Source organism: Pantherophis guttatus, chromosome 2 (assembly GCF_059756535.1).
Source record: "Pantherophis guttatus breed Tessera chromosome 2, ASM5975653v1, whole genome shotgun sequence".
NCBI lineage: Eukaryota > Metazoa > Chordata > Lepidosauria > Squamata > Colubridae > Pantherophis > Pantherophis guttatus.
Window position 1 is genome coordinate 50,827,483 of NC_142064.1, and position 20,100 is coordinate 50,847,582.

The following is a 20,100-nucleotide window of genomic DNA, read 5'->3' on the forward strand; positions in this document are numbered from 1 at the left end:
GTCAATGGGGGAAGCCAGATTCGCTTAACAACCACATGATTCACTTAACACTTAACAACTGTGGCAAAAAGGGCGTAAAATGGGGCAAAACTCATTTAACAACTGCCTTGCTTAACAATGGAAATTTGGGACTCAATTGTGATTGTAAGTCAAGTACTACTAACTCAAGCAACATAAGAACATGTATCAATTCATTTATTTATTTTTCCTCATATATTCTCATTGTTATACCTGTATTGCAATGCCAGCCTGAGGGCTGTGGCATTGGATTCATATTTTCCAACCAACATGCTCATCCTTTCAGCATTGCTCTTACACTCTTCCAGAGTTATTGTCAATAAATCATTCTGAGATTTTAAGTGCTCGATGCGACTGTGGAAAAGAAAATCCTCTTAGTTTTCATGTAGAGGTTGCTGCCATCCTATCTGTCTTCTATCTGAGTTCTACAGCTTATACAGACAAGCCTTAAGTTGAGGAAAACTAATATAAACCATCTATGCTTTCCTTGGATCTATCAAGGGCCTTAACTGGATAAAGCGTCAGCGCCTAGAGCCAAAATGGAGACAATGATCCCAATTAGGATCGCAGCAGCCTTAGCTTTTCACAGCTGGTGCTTCTTCAATACTATAACTGATTGGAGGTGTATGCTCTTATGAATTTGTATGAGGCTGTGGAGTGTAATCCTCTCACATGGTGGCCTGATTTGGCAATTCCTGCTTATTACTTCTCTCGCTCTGATCTACCCACATCACTCTTAAATATTTTATACCACATTTCTCTGGAGACAACATCAGCTATTGTTATGACTTACAGAGCAATATGGAAATCCTGACAAATCCCTTTATGACATAATAGTGATGACTACATTATGTTGTTGAAAAAAGATAATGATTAGGATTGTACTCTTTTCATTATCATAAATTTCCATATTGCTATCCAGCTGGTATAAGCTTAATTCACAAAAATCAAAATTAAGAAGTTAATAAGTCAATTAACTGAAGGAGATTACTCTTGCTCTCTTTCTTGTTCTATATACCGGTATGTAAAGATTTTTTGATAAATATAAAATCTACTTAACATTTGTGCACTTATGATGAGTTTGCACATGTAGTTGTCCTAGAAGGTCAATTTTATTTCGCAATACATTTTCTTATGCAGATAAATTCATGGCCCAATTATTTAATATATTTATGAGCTGCTCTTTTAAAACTTCCTAACAGTGACAAACAATAATTGAAACTGTACAGTATAAATGATGAATGCATGTTCCTAAATCATCATTTTTTAATTTTGAAAACAAAAGCCACAGATGCCAGATAAAACTCACAAAATGTTTCTGTAATTTCGCCTCAAAATGGAGAAGGCCCATTCTCATATAACTCACTTCAGTGCCACCTTTGGATTAAAGTTAAAATGGGAAATCTATTCTGTTGCAAAAAATTTTTTTTTAAAAAAGTGGCTCTGCACATAAAAATATCATCTTACCTGTTCAACCGTTCTGTTTCTACTTCAAATTCTCTAATTTTGCTTTCAGAGATAGCTGATCCATGTGAGTAGAGTGTTTGGAAAATCTCTTGAATATTGGAACAGTCTTGAAGAGAATGTGCCAAATGTTCTGCCACACTACTGGATACCTGTACACAGGTTTTGAGAAAACTATTATGAATATTATTTGGATATTGGATATTGTTTTGTACCTTGTTGTATAAATAACATGAATAGTCATTAAAATAATTTTATCTACTGGAGATTGAGCCACTACTCAACTCAGATTTAAATATGTTGGAATAACAAAGGAATAGGGTGGGAAAGAAAGTAGTTTTCCTAGAAATTATATTTTTCATTTTTGCCTTCAAGCTAAAAGCAATGAACAAAACAAGTTAACAAAACTTCCATGTAAATCTGCTTTAGATGTTCACATCATGGCTGGATTAGCCTGCAACTTCTAGAATGAGTGGTCAAGTAGAGTACAAAGTGCCTGAAAAAACAACCTCAGAAGAAATAGCCATTTTTCATGCTCCTCTATTTATGTAATTGAGTGCATTCCTAATAATTCTATCACCTCTTAAGAAATGATAAGACCATTTCATGAAACTTGTATACTAATTTTGTCAACTCTATTCAACTGAGTCTAGGGAAATGGAACATTTTAAAGAAATATTTTCAAAATATTCTATCAACATACAAAGAAAAGGAAATGTTGATGGGGAGAGGAAGGATAAAGATTCCAAACTCAGTTCATATAGTGATTTATTGTCTGAATTTTCTCTACTATTGGTCTATCACTTTTAACAGAGCCGCATAAAAAGCATAATCGTCGAGTATGTATTTTAAAGGTGCTCCATTTGAATGCTTGCCCTCCTTAAAAACAGCTGCAGGAAATGCAACCCTGACTATAGATGTTTACTGCAGAATCCAAATGCATGATTGTGTACACTTTATATCTTTATCCTGAAGGATAAAAGAAATTTAGCTGTCATACTTCAGAGGAGAAGTACCAAGAACATGAACCCATACGTTATAAAATTTAAAGCCCAGGGTAACTTGCTTGGTTTAAGATGAGAGCTGCTTTTATTTCTGTGATTTTCATACAATCTTGATCTCATGGCTGTCAACTAAGTTGCTAAATATGCACTTTGTGCGAATATTATACTTACTCCTATGCTGCTTATTTCTGATCCCAGAACAGGACGGTCAGATGCTGAAGATTCTGATCTCGTCTTTGAAAGCTTCACTCTCTCTGCAATCTAGAAACAGTCAAGGTAGGATAGGGAACCAATCACAAAAATGAGTTTTACAGTATCTTCTAAAATTCTCATTTCATTCAGGTACTATGTTCAGAAACTCAATCTTAAAATGGATATATAAACTAGAATGTGTATTATGACCAAACAAGGCTGAAATTTCTTACAACATCTCTCCTGCTGGTTCAGGACCGTTATAGAATAGTAGCGCAACAGAACAGCAAAAGTAAGCAGTTATGTCCTAGGACTCACCTTAGCAATGGGGATGTCATTACTACTGCTGCTGGTGCTTAATTCTCCAGTACTAGGATTAATGGGACGGTTTGCAGAAGTGAGGCGACCTGGACTTGATGGGCCTGTTGCCTGGACACTCTGTAATCGAGTCTGTAGTTCTCTGACCTACAAAAATATAATTATGTAAGTCAATACTATTATTCTATTTTTTTTAACTTGTTTTGGTAATATAAGAGAAACCCATTTCTGCTTCAAGTTGGGATAACTGATAATAACAAACCTTTAATATTTTTGATTCAAAAGCTTTCTCTTGACACCTGATATCACAAAGGGATACTTATTTTTATATCATTTTACCTAACATAATCATATATTTAAAACATTTTCTGTCTGTAGAGAAAGCATATATTGAAGATGCAATCAATGGATTTCTGGCAAGAAACATAAAAGGGGTATGGCATAGATAACTGTCTTACAGAACTTTTAGATAGAATTAAATACTTTTTTTAAAACATAGCTGACAAAAACAATAGGGACACATATAGTTCCAAATCAATCAAAACATTGTGTCTGCCCATAATCCAAATTTCCAAAGAACCAATGAAATAACTGGAAGGATAAATTTATTTAAAATGACAATGCAATATGTTTTACTGATTTTCTCCAAGTATAAAGAAAGGTATATAAGAAATCTCAATTTTATGTGCTGCTTTAGTTTTTTCTCTAGAAAATAATAAATAAAATAAAAAGGTCAATTTTTCACTGGCAAAAGATAAATAATTCCCTTCATTAAGAATCAGGAATAGTGAAAATTCAGTGATGAGAAAAATTGGGCTGCAATCAACGAGTGGCAACAGAATGGACAAAAATATGCAAAAGGGTTAAGGAATTTCTAAGATGAACATGAATTTGAAACGAACTATAGATACAGATGATTCTCTAAAAAACAATTCTTGAAAAGTTAAGTTTGTTCTGGAAAAGTCAGACCTAAACTAACAAAGCTTAATCAGCAAAGATTAAATAAAGTTTAATATATGATTTACTGTTAGGAGATACACTGTAGTTACTAGGATACATTAATATCCAAAGTAATTGGTATCCTTTATGAGGTGTTGTCATCATCTTTCATGGAACATGATTTATGAATCTGGAAACAAGCCATTAATCTGTTGTGCTCTTTCCTAGTTCCCTTCACATAAGATAGATTTTAATCATTGTATTAACTAAGTTTGCTGAAAAGTTCCTGTTAAAATACTATTTCTGACTTCTGGCTAAAGAAGTCAGGAATCCAACATTCAAGGTAGGAAAAGGGAAGATTAATAATGGTCTGGAAGAAACAAGCTTGCATCATGTTTTTTCTTGGTTATTAGATTATGAAATTGAGAAAACATCCAAATATTTTCAGTTAATTTGTTATCAAGACAAGTGGCTCAGGTTTTGAAAAATCAAATTTAGAGGATTCTTATCTTAGAATATATATTGTACTGTCTCCCTTTCTATGACCCTTAATTCTTTTAATTCGGGGTAGAGTTGAAATAGTACTGACTATTTCAAACTAAACGTATGTTTTAACTATTGAGCAGTCAAGGTAGCTCAGAGTAAAAGGGGAAAAAAATCCAGGATCTACCTCAAAAAACTTGGTTGAAGATGACCTTGATACCTTTCCTAAATGTGAAAGGAGTGGAAGGTTAGGACCATATCTCCAAAGAAGGGCATTCCATAATACCACTCTGCTGTTTATTAAAGCAGACACATCTTTTTTCAGGCTCATTCAGAAATTTGAAGAAAAAAAAAAGCTTTACTAAAAGGCAGAGAGATGCTTAGCTTTTGCAAGTTCTTAAGCATTTCACAGAATAATGTAAAAATTCTGATCTTAAGACACCCGCAATATCACTCTGAAATAAGACTTCAGAAATTTGTGTTGAATAAAAAAAAGTTCAAAAATGAATGTGAGTTATCATTGTAAATGATTTATTTCCAACTTAAAAAGAATCTGAAAAGAAAAAAATATATTTTCAGACAAATGGGTAACTGCAGAAGAGAGATCACTTTGCTTATTATTGAAGATAGTTAGGAAAATAGCCTTAGTGAAATGATAATTTTTGAAGATTTTCTGAAAAACTGACCAAATTAATTGGGAATCTAAACATCATTTTTAGTTTTATTCACCAGAATGCCACACCGCAGAGGCATTTTTAGGGAGAAAAACATAAATGGAGACTTTATTTTGGTATTATGCTTGGCATAATGGCCAGAAAAAGAAAGGTAAATTGAATAGGTAGAAGATGTCATGGATCTGATTTCTTTTGGAAACATGGCACTTTTTTAACTGCACTTCACTGAACAGAAAAAAAGAAAGGTAATAACCATTTTAACCACAATAGGAAATTGTTCCACTAAAATATCATTAGCTGAACTACTGAAAGAAGCCTCATGAACAATGCCAAACTATCTGAAAGCAAGACATATTTTAAAGCAGAAATGGTTTATCTTTATATTTCAACTGCATCAATGAAACCAGTGACAAAGGACTTTAAATTTCAATGTTATGAAATCAAACATAAATAAATATGATGTCTATATTTCCCCCAAATATTGAAAATACATAAAATGTCAGTTGGAAGAGGGGACATTGAGATCACTTCATTGTTAACTGACTAGGCCAGATATTTCTATTTTTATCCAATACTATTGAGATTTTGTCTGAAGTGATTTTCAGGAAATAAACTGTATCCTGGAAACCTTGCAGAAATATTTGTTTGCTGGCATACCTCATCAACATGTCATACTTGTCTATCTTATGGCTCCATAATCAATATTATATATCTCCCCTGACTCAAAGTAGTAACTGAATACTCTTACCATCAAATGTTGATAATTAAGAAAAGGGGGCATACAACCTCCTGTAGCTTGACACCATTTAGGGGTATAAGGTACATGGTAAATAACCATATGCCAACAGAGAATATAATTTGATATGTATTGAAGAACAAGTGGTGGTTAACTTAATACAAAGAAAAATATATTGGTCATGACAGCAATAATCAAAACAAAAGTTCAATTAATGTACAACTGCTAATACTTCAGGATCATAAAGTCAAGTAACATAGAGATACGTAACACATTAGCGAACTGCTGAACATTGTTTCTAGTTTCCCAGATGAGGAAAAAGCCAGCATATTAGGTTTACTTTCCTGATTGTTTACTTTCCCAGTTTTCAGGGCTTTCATATTTTTTCAGAAAGAAAATAGATGATTTTATCTCCAATATGTTTACTAGTAAGATAGATATGAATGATTTGTACCTTTGATCTAAAACAGATGTTCAACATGTTTATTTATCCAAGTTTATTTTAAACTGAAGATATTGTGTATTTACAAATATACATGCAGTACTGCAGATCAAAGCAAGGGCAAATCTGTTTAGAAATTGCTTACATATTTCCATGAGCTTATAGATAAATAGGAACCACATAGGTATACAACATCAGCCTGATTTTTTTTTAATTTAACCAAGATGTACATATTTTAAAAATACACCATTAATATATATGAATTTGCAAATATTTTGCATAGCATTGTATTGCATCAATATATAATGCAATATTACATATTAATATAAATCAATTTGTAAACAGAATTACTAAGCAATATGCACATTTCAGTACAAATGTTTTTTACAGATAGCAAACAACTGCTCTTTTTTATATGGTTACTCTGCAAAGAAGTAAAGCTACATTATGTGCACCATAAAAAAATTAAGTAATTACTTCATTTGCTAATGACCTTGAAGAGGTACATGTCATTTCTTAGTTATTATACTTAAAAATAGAACAAACTGTTAACTGAATACATTAAATATCTAAATTAATTAACCCTCTAACAAGCCTCCCAAACCCAACTGAGAGCACTTTGTTTGATTACAGATATTGGACTAAAGTAACAGCCCTATTGATTTCTTAAGCTTCAACTTCTTTTATGTACCCAATTTAATGTGTACAGAAGAAAAACTAAATTTAAGGAAGGGTTTCTTTCTCATCCCCTAGGGAAGTAATATAAAGTCCCATTTGGTTAGAGTTGCATATATAAAATATTTAACGGGTCACAGAAAACATTAATTTGTGTGGCAGCTATAGTCTGTATTACAAATGCAAATAAGCTCCCTGGTGCACACCATTACATCATGTGCCTGACATGGACATTTGTTACAGACAGATTCCTCCAGGGAGAAATAAACTTACTGTTAAGCAAATTAGCATTAGTTTAGAGTACAAAGCTTCCCTAATTTTCAATATAAGAGGAGGAGGAAATGGAGAATAAAAATTCTGCAATTAGTGATCAGAAACCTATGTTTCAATTTTTGTGTTATAGATCAAAATTTACAGGTTAACAATAGCAAAAAAGAAAAAGAAAAAAAGAACCATATTATTTTTGCTTTTACACTAAGTGAGACTATTTCTTTCAGGGATGGAGATCAATAATTGCAGTGCAGGATCTATTCTGAACAGGGATCAAAATGTTATTTTATATATTTAATTCCCATAAAATGTGATAAGGATCAAGGTTCAAAATGGATTTAGTTTCATTCATGGAGTCTCTATCAAGAAGTACATTGGACCTTCCTATTCATGTTATTGAGTATCAGTTTGGGAGGAAAAGTTGTTTATGGTAGTCACTATAGAAAGTACGATAACTTGATTAGAAAGACCAGGGACAGAACCTTATAGACTACATTCTAGAATCTAGACAGAACCATGGACTACATTCAGATTTTGACAGGCTCCATTAGGACCCGCTATGAATACCTGTCCCTGGAATTTCTTTTCCTATTCTCCTACCAATTCTTTCCCCAACTACTGAAATATTCCTCAGCATCCCATTGATCATTTGTTTGATAAGCGTCAAGGAAATGCCATCACACTAGGACTAGCATGATAGAAGGCTATCCTGGTGCAGGTTGTCCCACAGTTTTTTCACCAGTGAATGGCATTTCTCCACAGCCCACTAAACACTAGTACCGAAAGTTGTGCATGGCGATGTGTGTTTATACGTAGACATGCACCTATACATATATACAGCATCAGAGAAATAATTGCAAAGCTCCTTTACTTGATACCTCTGTTTCAAATAAGGTAAGGTAACTTTTATTGTCATTTTTTTTTTTTTTACTATGAGCACATTACCCCACATTAAAAATGCAATTCTGTTGCCTGCTGGAGAATGGAATAAAGTGACCAGGAAAATGTAGCTATGTTAGGCTAACAGATCTGGAAGATATGAAGGCAAGGGAAGCTGTTTTAAAAAGCCTTCAATATCAGTAGTACAGAAAGCTGACAGTTTTGATATATACGCCCTTTCTCTAAAATGGGAACAAAAGAAAGTCCAGTTTCATACCTTATCTTTAACTTGTTTGTAATTTAAAAAAAGATGCAAAGACTAACTTAAATTTCTGCTTTTTTGTGTGACGGACTGATTGGGTCCCTTCAGTTCAGAATTGCTGCTTTAGTACACTGACAAGAGAACAACTTTCAAGAAATTGCATACTCCTGATCTATGCACTTTTAAAAGGTTTCTGCTCTACTGCTCTAATTATACCATACACTTGATTAGATATGCAATATGTTTCTGGGGCTGAAAGACACATTAAATTGTGCTGAGTAGAAGTTTTGATAGTGAGATTATTTGTATAGCAGAACAGCAAGATGCGTAAAAATAACAAATGAGAGAATAAGGAAAGAATAAGAAATGCACTCAGAAATTACTATTTTTAGTGCAAGTTCCTCAGATGAGAAGGAAAATTATAAAAGTATGTTGATTTTAATTCCCATATCCAATTTATGTGAAAAATGAAGTTTCAGTGAGAAGTAAATATATAGCTATGTGTATTTGTATAAAAATGTTCAATGCACTCAATACACACCACACATATTAAACATCCTGCTTCCAAAAAGTCCCCGCCCCACATATGACTGAAGTACACTTTTCAAAATATCAATGAAGTCTGATTCAGCCCTACCCTAACACTAGGAAGACAGAATTAAGTTTTTGCATTCTTAGTAGTTTCTCCCATATAATCCTTTAGATACAATGGCGTAACTGTAGAACACTAGTTAGCTGTATCAGATTGCTAGGACTATAACTTCAGAGGACAGATATTTTTTTAAATTTGTTGACTAGATCATTAAAGGCAGAACTGTTTGTTTAATTGGGAAAAGCACAGTCTCCTAAAAGATGCTAGAGTTTTGTTATCTCCTATATTCTATTAAACTGGAAGACCCTAAGGCAAATCAGATGTTCTGTTTCAAGCCATCCTCTCTACAATTAACTCTGAACATGTTTGGAAAGCCAATATTTTTTTTCAAATTATAATGCATACCATTTACTTTGATACTCTGGAATACTATGTGTGATTGTTGCCTTCCTGTTGTCTTCTTTATGTAGTGTGTTTTGGCTTCATTTATTTAAAAATGGAATTTCTGATTAAAAGTTTCCCAGGCACTGGACTGCACATTCATTGCATTTCTAGGAGACTCACAAGATTTTGCTAAATTCTGTATTTTTGGATTTGGGGAAGGGAGATAGAAAGTACCTTCCTTTATATTTCTTAGATCTGAGGTGAAAACCAATATGGAAGTGCTAAGAATTCTCCATTTGGACAGACTGGAATTACTTTATGTAATTATCTTTTACTGGCAATTCTAGCAACACTAGGGATAAGAAGAATCAGCCAAATTATTAACCCCCTCCAACTTATGACAGAGAAGATAAAGTGAGAAAGAGAGAGATGAAACAGCTCTTTATTGAAGCAATTTCATTTTTCTCACAAAATTAGATGTCAATCAAGAAACCTCACCCTTCTGCGTAATCTGTCTCGTTCTTCGCGGATAGCATTCATGGTGGCCTTAGTTCTGTTTAATTCTTCTTCCTTGCCGCACAGCATAGCTGTTAAGCTTTCATTCTCTTCCCTCAAACCTGCCAATTCCTTCTCCCATCGGGACCTTTCTTCAGCCAAATTTGGGTACAAATCTCGGCCAAGCACACCTTCAATCTCCTCAACTGTCTGAAAAACATAATAAATTAAAAAATTTTGAGGAGTGTATCATGAGGAATCTCTAAATATACACATTCATATTAATTCATTGCTGTTTAGTAGATAAAAACTATCATTTTTGATCATTTATACTACCATTTTAGTCCTTTGTCAATAGATAAGTTCAAACATAATCGGAAAAATATACTAAAAACTTCACATCGTTGCCCAAATTTATTTGGATCCATTTGAATTAGAATACAACATTTCATAGAATTTTTCCTAATCTTTTATGAAGATCAGTGTTTTACTCTTATGGCTTTTAGGTCTCTCTCTGTACACACACGCGCGCGCACACACACACACCCTGTATACACAAACCAGCCAGAGTATATGTGTTATTCTGGCTATATCTATATACAAATAAATAAATAAAATAAATATACAATAAAAAAACCAAAGTAAAACAAAAAATCCTAAGTCTTTTCTAAACCAGAGTTCCTTAAACTTCTTGTTTTCATAAGCATGCTATCTTACACAGAAAAAATATACAATGTAAAACATACCCAATGCAAACAACAACAACAACAACAACAACAAAACAAAGCCCAGCAATGTCACAATGTAAAGAAAAGGAATAAAGAAATTGAAAATATTAAATTGCAGTTTAGGGCAGGGGTGTCAAACTTGATTTCACTGAGGGCTGCATGAGGGTTGTGTTTGACCTTGGGGGCCGGGTGGGCATGGCCAGCTTGATGTCACTCATGTCGGGGGTATCTGTGGTGTCCCAAGTGCTCTGACAGTGAAAACGGGCTCCAGAGCTCCATTTTCAGATGCGATGGCCTCCTGTCACCCTCTGCCAGTGAAAATGGAGCTCGGGGGGGGGGTACATGTGGCCTCCTGAGCTCCATTTTCACTGGCAGAGGCACTGAGGGCTGGTCCTTTGCTATTTCTAGGGCGGCCCCACGGGCCAGATCTAAGCACCCCATGGGCCAGATCTGGCCCCCGGCCCTTGAGTTTGGCACCCCTGATTTAGGGGTATCCAAAACAGTTTAGTTTTCAAGAGCTTTCAAACGACCAGCAAAGACGGAGCCAGCCAGATCTCTACAGGGAGACTATCAATAAAGGTTATAAAAAACAGTGTTATTTGCTCCCAACACAAGAGACCAAAATTCTCTCTCTCTTCTCCCCCCAAACATTTTTGTGGATATTTATTAAATTAATTAACTCAGAAATGGACAAAAATTGATTTAGGGCTGGCAAAGGAAAGAAATAGAGAATCCAATATATACAGATATACCCCACTCCCAAAAACAGCTAAACATAATGGACATTTTCTTGGTTTTCTTGGAAGAATATGTTGAAGCATTCCCTCAGATATATCTTTTTAGTAAACTAATCTGAACAGTAAAAGGCCAGCTACTTTTGAAAAACTAAAAATAACCTTAAAGTAAGATAAAGGATACTATGCAAATCTGTAGGTATTTCTTTAGAGCTAAAGAAATTATGAGTATTTCAATGAGATTTGTCGACACAGATTACTTACAACTATATTTGCAAGACAATACTTATTACAACTTATTTGCAGTATTAGATTCATAACAGCAGCTGGAATTCACATGCTGTTGTTGTAAGTGCTATGCATTTTATATTGTCATGCATTCACTTTGAAATAACAGTGATTTTCTTGGAAAGAAAACATAACTCAAATTTGCTTAAAATTTGTAATTATGATATTCTCAACTTTCTATTTCATTTTTGTAACTTTCTTGGGCTGCGCTTGCCTCCCAACTAAATATATACAGCTATGTTTAAGACTCAGTCAAGAGGAAATTGTACTTTTTAAAGATAAAAAGGGCCTATTTCATTCACATCTTGTTATGCTAATGTAAGCAATACTAAACCATTGACATTTGTAGAGCATATTTGCTCAGTAGGCAATAAAGTACATGAAACATTCTAATTAAGTTCTAAAATGGGTAGCAAAGTGCATTCCACTTAATCAGTCGATATATTAAGTGGACTTACTGCTGCTTTCATTAACTAATTAAGAAAAAAAGTTACTGTTAACTGAATGAACTTACCACTTACTAATGCAAACACTACAAGTTCCTTATCTGGAATAGACACAGTCTAAAAGGTGTTCTGTTCAAATAGCAGTAACTTATGGCAGTTTCAATTTGAATAAATTTGAAGTGTTTTACTATTTTATCTGCTATGCAATAAGCTGACGCAAGGGAATTGGGAATAGCCGATTGCAATTTCAGTCTGGAATTCAGGGCACTCTCCTTTGTTTGCCATTCTTTTTCATCTCTTTCCAGGAATAAAACCAAGATAGAGCTGCTCATCTCGGTTCTCTTAGGAAGCCGCATGCATTATCAATGTCTGGGATGGCAGCACGGAAAATGTTGGAGACCTGTTTTTTTGCAAAGTTTTAAAAGAAATGGCTCTTCCACTTTAGCATTTTGTCACTAATCAATTGACAGCTGGCTTCTTTTGACAAAGAGTTGTTACTGCGAAAACTTTGAAGTTCTGAAGAGCACTAAATCTGCTGTCTCTGAACAGATAATCATGCCTGGAGCAGTTGAGTAATAAAACAATAAGCGGTGCCATGTAAATCTCTTTTCTCCCCTCCCCAATTGAACTGGAGCAGGGAAACCACCAGTATGAGATGTAGGGAATGTATTCCTTGGTCCTCTGTAAAGACAGACAGAACTTGTGATCTGTCCTCTCCCTTTATACTTAGTTGTCATATGTAGTGTGTGGTTGTGCATGTGTTTTTCTTCTTTAGTCTGACTTCAAAGCTACAGTTGACTATGAAGCAAAAAAGGCACAGTTATTATTCCTAGTACGATTAACCTAAAATATCCCAGCTATGAGTTTAGCAAAAACCACTCACTTCTTGCCTTTTTATCTTTCTTCTCAATGTGTAGGAATAAAGGAAAGAATTCGTGTAGAACTGAAAAGAAGAGATTTCTAGAAAATTTTCATTGTTCTTTGCATGTATATTTACACATTTTGGGACAAAAGTTGGCAGCATATGTGTTGTCTAAATCAGTTTTATCATGATGTATCTTCCCAGATATCAAATCCTAGTCCATCCCTACATTTTGCCAGGTGAGGACATCTCAGTTGGCAACAAGCCAAAACAGGGATTCTAAGGATTAGCAATTGTGTCAGAAAATGTTATGCTGCTTTGGTTTTTTTGTGGTTAGTTTAGTTTATTAGTTTTAAACCTAATAAGAAAAGAAAGATGGGACATAGGAATAATTGAACATGAGACAAAAATCTGTTGCCAAAGTTTTCCAAGATAGAGAATTCTAAAACTGCCCAAAGATATGGGCAAAACAAATAGTCCTTGACTTGACCACAATTGAGCCCAAAATTTCTGTTAAATGAGACATTTGTTAAGATAATTTGCCCCATTTTACGATCTTTCTTGCCTCAATTGTTAAGTGAATCATTGCAGTTGATAATTTAGTAACCCAACTGTTGAGTGAATCTGGATGCCCCATTGACTTTCCTTGTCAGAAGGTTGCAAAACGTGATCACATGATCCCAGGACACTGCAACGATGATAAATATGAATCAACTGCCGAGTATCTGAATTTTGATCACATGATGATGGGGATGCTGCAAAGGTCATTACTGTAAAAAACGATCATAAGTCACTTTTTTCAGTGCCGTTGTAACTTTGAATGATCATTAAGTGAACTGTTTTAAGTCGAGGACTACATGTATTACATTTGCTATAGTCATAGCAAAAGTGATTTCTATGACTAAGATCATGCTTATGTTATGCCATGGCTATTCATAAGCCCCATTCACATGAAGTGGCAGAAGAAGGATTTAGTACTTTTCTTTGAGAAAAGGTGAATATGTGACCAAAATGAAACCCTTCCACTCACTTAATGACTACATTACTTAGTGATGGAAGTTCTGATCCCAATTATGGTCATAAGTTGAGGACTACCTGTAAACTTACCTGCTTATATGAAAGTGATACCATGTTTCCCTGAAAATAAGACCCTGTGTTATATTTTTTTAATCCCTGAAATAAGCGCTTGGCCTTATTGCTATGTGCTTAAAAGCCCGATTGGGCTTATTATCAGGGGATGTCTTATTTTGGGGGAAACAGGATATATAGTAATGAACAAGTTTAGTCACTAATAAAACTCAATCATGCATGTGATTAGCATTTAAAAATTAGCATGAATCAAGATGTATAAATTCAGCCAAAATTTGTGCAATACTCCTTATTCCAGTTAAAATGTACGTGGTTGCAATAATATTATTTCTTAATGAAAGTGTATATTACGCTAAGGCTGAACTATGATCATTCAATTCTGAATGTGTATGTAAAAGTGGCAGGAACATTGATTAACTAATAACTAATTATCTGTTTGTAGGAAGACATATTTCTCTATTATTGTAATGGTGGGCTCATTTTGAAAATTTCTCTAAATATTTTTCAAATATTTTGATCAACATGTTACTTCCCTCTTAAGTATCTTCTAAATGTATCATTAGAATTCTAATTTCTATTACTATCCACAACTTCTCATTTCTAACTTGGTATTTTATATAACAGCACAGATTTAAAGGTGACCTACGCAGATCACCTTTAAATAAAAATTCAGGAGCCTTCCCTGAGCTTCTCAGATTGTGGATGCATGAACGAACTTCATTTCTGAAGTATAAAAAAGGAATAAAACAAAATCCTTTTGGAATAAATAAACAATTTTTAAACAATAGAGTTTTCCTGTTTGCACCAGAAATGTAGCATGTAGAAAATCACAAACATAACACTTGTTTTGATAATTATTAATTATAATAATTCAATAATTCAAATAGGATGTATATCTTATACATCTTATTATCTCTTAAAATGGTTTACAAAGTGTACAAGTTTTGAAAAATCTATAAAATGATATATAGGGTACATATCAGGCCAGGATATATGACGGAAACAGCACTGGTTGCTCTTTTTCATGATCTCTAGACTTGAACTTATAACACTAACCATGGTATCCATCTGAAATGGCTCTGGGTTGGGGTGGGGGGCACTGCATTATGTCGGTTCACTTCCTGTCTCTGGGACCATTCTCAGTTGATGTTGATTGGGAGCAAGAAGTCTGAACCCTTGATTTGAGGTGTCCATCAAGGGTCAGTACTTTATCTGTTCCTGTTTAACATCTACATGAAACCACTGGGGGAGATCATCCATCTCTCCTTGGGATAAGATATCATCAATATGTTGATAATGATAATGCCGTACATCTCTGAGTTAACCAATGCTACAACCACCCTCTCTTTGTGCCTGTTGAGGTCTGGATGAGGAGCAACAGACTAAAACAGAATCCTGGCAAGATGAAGTGGTTATGGGTTAGGCCTCTTTGGCTCTTGTAGAATTACCCTCTTTGGTCATGGGTAAGGTTGCACTACCCCAGACCAATTCAGTGCATAATCATAAACAAGACTCCCCATCATGTTGCTTTTCTAAAAGGCCCTAAAAACATGGCTTTATCAGCAGATAGGGACCATGAATGGAAATGAAGCCAATCAAGTGACTGATATGATTGTGTGCTTGCTGCCATGGGGTGGTATATTGTTTCTCTGTGTTGGAGAGGGTTATAGGTTTTATCTGGTGGGTTTTTAAATGTTATAAGATACCTGGAGTCGCCTATGTGTGAAATGGGCAGCCACAGAAATTTGTTAAACAAACAAACAAACAAATGCTTCTTTATCAAATAAATGATACATGTGGACCAATTACATTATATTCAATAAACAGTTATGATTAACATTAATATTACCACACCTTAATGGCCAAGTCACAGTGTTCACTGGCAGTAGTGAGCTGTTCAATATGCCTGTCAACATCTGCCACAGACAGGCTACAGCTGCTCTTCTTTCTCCCACAGACAACATTCTCCAGTCCTGTCAGCACTCTCTGCAATTCAGAGTTCAAGTCACTACAGGTATCTGAAATAAAACAGAATGTGTCAGATTAGCATTGAAGATGCTAGTTGAAGAGGTAGTCTTCATCTTTCTAATGGGATTAGGGAAGAAGAAGAAGAAGGATGCTCAACAGATTCAAATTTTCCTTGAAAATACTAACATCCTAATCTTGCAACCTACCAATGATCACCTGACAACTAAGGTAAAAATAGGCTGAAATACAAACTTCTTTAAGTCCTTCTTAAAGCTCCTATTGCTCAATTTCTGTGTAAGGGAAATCAAGGTAATTTTTTCCAGAACAATACAAATGGAGGTTGGTTGCCATTATCTTTTGGCTTATTTTTTTACTCTCAGCTCTGGGACTTCCTGATAATCTTCTATCCAAGTATTAATCAGATCTGGCTTTCTTTAGATTTCTTTGAGACCTACAAATCAGCCTAAAAGTTGGGAGTCTGATTTTCCACAACACGAGAAAACCATTAACTTGGGGACCTCAATGGTAAGGTCACTGCCAAAAATGTGAATCATCTACACAATATCACTGAAGCCAAAAAATAAGGCAAAACGGAAATCTTCAGTGTTATGTAATTATATTCTTCTAAGCAATCTTTAGCATGGCTCACTTATGTTTATAATACCTTATAAGTGTCTGTAATACCAGAGCACTATATCCTCATTACAATTTGTTCAAGAAAGTGAGATGATGTCTGTTTTTGCTTGCACTGCATCCCTGATTACATTTATTAAATTGAATGGTCAGAAGATGAATTAGTATAGTCCACCCATATAATGATAGTGGTGAGGAATAAACTTAATGGCATTCAACAATATACTTATCTTTTATAGGTGAAATAACGAAGTGACAAGCAAACAATATATATTCCTACTGAATTTACTAGGTAATGTTTATAGAATCCAAAGTCCTTTCACTTATTTTATTTATGACCACAGACCAAAATGAAAGCAATAATACAGTTATGAACTAATAAAACATAATGAAGAATTACCATACAAAAGGGACAAAAAGTTAATGAGAAATATTAAATGTTGGCAAACTTTCTACATAAGACAAATTTATAGAATCACTCAAACTTTTGTATCACTGAAGAATATATTAGAAGTATTTTCTATTTAAGAATTCTACTAAGAAAATCAGCAGAATTTAACAACTTTAATATTTCAATAGATTGATCCATTTGTAAAAATTGCACAACTTCCATTTTAGATCAACTCAATCCTTTAGTAACAAGGGGGAATATTAATTCAGAGTGCCAAGTATAAGTATAAGGAGTAGTGTAGCATAGCAAGACAGATGAAGGTCTTGATAGTCTCATGTGAATGTGGACAAAGGTGCTTTGAACATGGGATATCACTGAATTTTCCTTCATCATCCTGGTTCATTCAAGGTAAAACACTGAATCTTGCAATGCTTGTAAATGCTCCCACCTTTTAGGACAGAGAAAGTGGCCTATTGTAAAATCTCCCATAAAAATTATTTGAACCTTTGCAGAACTTCTGTCCTTTTACAGATCTGAATCAAGGACTCTGGCTACCATTGGGACTGGGCTAAAGGGCTGTAGTAAGACAATTCCAAGGTCATGTATTTTTCTTAAGAAGAGATAAACTTGTCAGCAAGGACTAAATGAACAAATGATCCTTCCTGGAAAATTAGATTTGGCTGATATTTCTAACTAGTGTTAGAACTAGGGAAATTAATTATAGCATTGGAAGATTTTTGGGCATACAACAACAGCTTTTCAAGCCATTTGTTAATTCTAAGCAGCTGTAGATTCAAAATCAATTCCAAGATATGTAAAAATCTTGGTCTATTCAGCTGGGATATCATTGATTTTCTGATCATATTTATTACTTAGTAAAGAAAGCCATTTTTTAAAAAATAAATCAATTTGATTCATCAAAGTAATGTGTTGCTATAATTCTGTTGAAAAGTAACCTGAGAATGACAATGTAAATGATTACTGCCTAATCTGGAGATCAAAATTAAATGTTTACTTTCATATATATGAACTAAACAGGAAAAGCTTCTTGAGTGAAGAACCTAGTTGCATAGGAAACTGTTTGCTAGGTACTGATAAATATTAATGAGTTTTTCTAAAAGTTTTTACTCTGGATGAATTTATAAAAAAGATGTTCATATTGTAAAATATTCAAACTTGTAACTTAATAATTTTTCATTAATGTAGTTCAAATTCCTCAAACTCAATGTGTACATATTGCTATATTTTCTGTCTCTGTAGGCTACCTTCAATGAGCAACTGAACACTACAAAACTGATCTCAAAACATAAATTTTGTTAACACAGATATACTTAATACATTTTGATATGAAACAATTCCACTGGCAGAATCACAGTATGTAGTCTTGGATACTCTCTTGAGCTTAGTTGTTTTCTTGCAGCTGTTTCACTACTTGACTAGGTAACATCATCAGTACTAATCAATGTGGGATTTGTCCCCTGATTTTGTACAATAGAATGTCCTGGTGGATGTTACAATATATAGTACACAGAATAAATACAGTCACCATGTAGGGCCGACAGGCAGAAGATTAGCAGAGGATATCCATAAATACCAACCAGAAATCAGAAGACATAATGAAAACTCCTTAATCTCACAAGACATAGACAAACTCAACCATAGTTTCAATGGAAAACTGTGTAGGGAATTCCTGGAAAGTTCTCATTCACACAAATCTAATAGACAAAGAAATAAACCACATTTACACACCATTCAAAAGAGACAATAAAAAGCTAAGAAGGAAACAAAAAGATCAGAACATATCCTCTCCAGCAACCAACACCTAGATAAATAGGGATAAACACACTAGACAAAAGATTAAGAAAAAGCAATACCCTAAGTAGAAAGGAGGAAACAATACCAAAGAGGAAACATTAGAATGGCAAGCAACAGGGAGGAAACCCCATGCTCACTAGTACTGATATTACCACCTAACTGGTAATGAAGCAGCTGCAAGCAACTGGCTTAGAGCACTAAAGACTTCAAAGTTCAACTCTGAGCTACGGTATGTATATTCTCTTTTACTAGAGAGAATATACATATTGTATGGTAATTATACAAATATAATGCAAAAGAAGAGAAAATATATGGCTATAAAATTAGTCTTATGCTTAAATAAATTTAATATATATTTAATATACAAATACAATTTGTTGACTTCAAAGCGATCAAGGGTAGGAAAACATTCTCAACACAAACACTGAGATCTGAACTATGGTCACTGCATTTTCTCTACTTGCAAGTTAAACAGAAAGAGATTCTTTCACTGAACTGAGCTCTACGGAGAAAAGAAATTACAGTACAGTGGACAGGAAGCACAAAAGAATGAAGAATCCTAACTTTATCTGTCTATCTTTTTGAGATATTTTGTTATGAAACTCCACTGACGTACAGAAATACAAATAAGAATGATGAAGCTGAAATACTTTGCATATCAAAGTTTCTGACATTTATATTGGGATAAATGATTAAGAGTTCTATTGCTTTTTCTAAGGCCTAATTTATAAAAATATTTCCCATTATAGTGTTTTATATGGGAGGATGTGAAATTTGTACTTATTGCACAAATCAGCCCACTTGCTTGAAATATTTCCACATCAATGTTACAATTCTTTAAGGGGTGATATTTCAAGCAACTGGAAAGGGTGAAATAGTAAGCACAATATAAATATGCAACTGCTTCAGTAAGAGGTGATTACTGTAGGAATTCATTCCAACAGTGTTGGGAGGAAAGAAATCTATACGTCATATGTGAATGATAGTTTATGCAACAATTTCCTGTTTGATATGCATGAAGAAAATATATTTCTGTTATTTGCCAATACTTGAATATCAGTGTAATTAATTTATAAAGTTGTCTAAGGAAACACAAGAGAAAAATTAACATTTACTCATATAGCTGTTTTCAGTAAAAGGATGAGCACACAATAGAAACGGGCAAAGTATAGACCTTGCATAACCTCTGAGTTTCCCTGGAGATAAGCCTTAAAATTGGTTAAAATGCCACAAAGAAAATCAATGTCAATGTGGATTGACCACCTCAGGGATATACTTTTGAACTCTGCTTGTTTGCAAAGATAAACTACAATAAAATC

The 20,100-nt window shown here is 34.1% G+C and overlaps 1 protein-coding gene and 1 long non-coding RNA gene across 4 annotated transcripts in view; one reads left to right on the plus strand and one right to left on the minus strand.

The window, feature by feature from the left end:
* Positions 1–20,100, minus strand: part of MCC (MCC regulator of Wnt signaling pathway) — a 186,165-nt gene that overhangs the window by 21,801 nt on the left and 144,264 nt on the right. For all 3 annotated transcript variants that reach the window (XM_034432775.3, XM_034432777.3, XM_087885988.1), the window contains 6 exons: positions 15,829–15,992; positions 9,831–10,037; positions 2,997–3,143; positions 2,658–2,747; positions 1,486–1,634; positions 232–372 (listed from right to left, as the gene is read on the minus strand). In XM_034432775.3, the coding sequence (XP_034288666.1) occupies positions 232–372; positions 1,486–1,634; positions 2,658–2,747; positions 2,997–3,143; positions 9,831–10,037; positions 15,829–15,992 (898 nt within the window). The remainder of the gene's footprint in view (positions 1–231; positions 373–1,485; positions 1,635–2,657; positions 2,748–2,996; positions 3,144–9,830; positions 10,038–15,828; positions 15,993–20,100) is intronic.
* LOC117674651 (uncharacterized) lies at positions 16,819–18,321 on the plus strand. The gene is made up of 2 exons (XR_004593931.1): positions 16,819–16,867; positions 18,227–18,321. It is a non-coding gene; the product is annotated as an uncharacterized LOC117674651 (long non-coding RNA).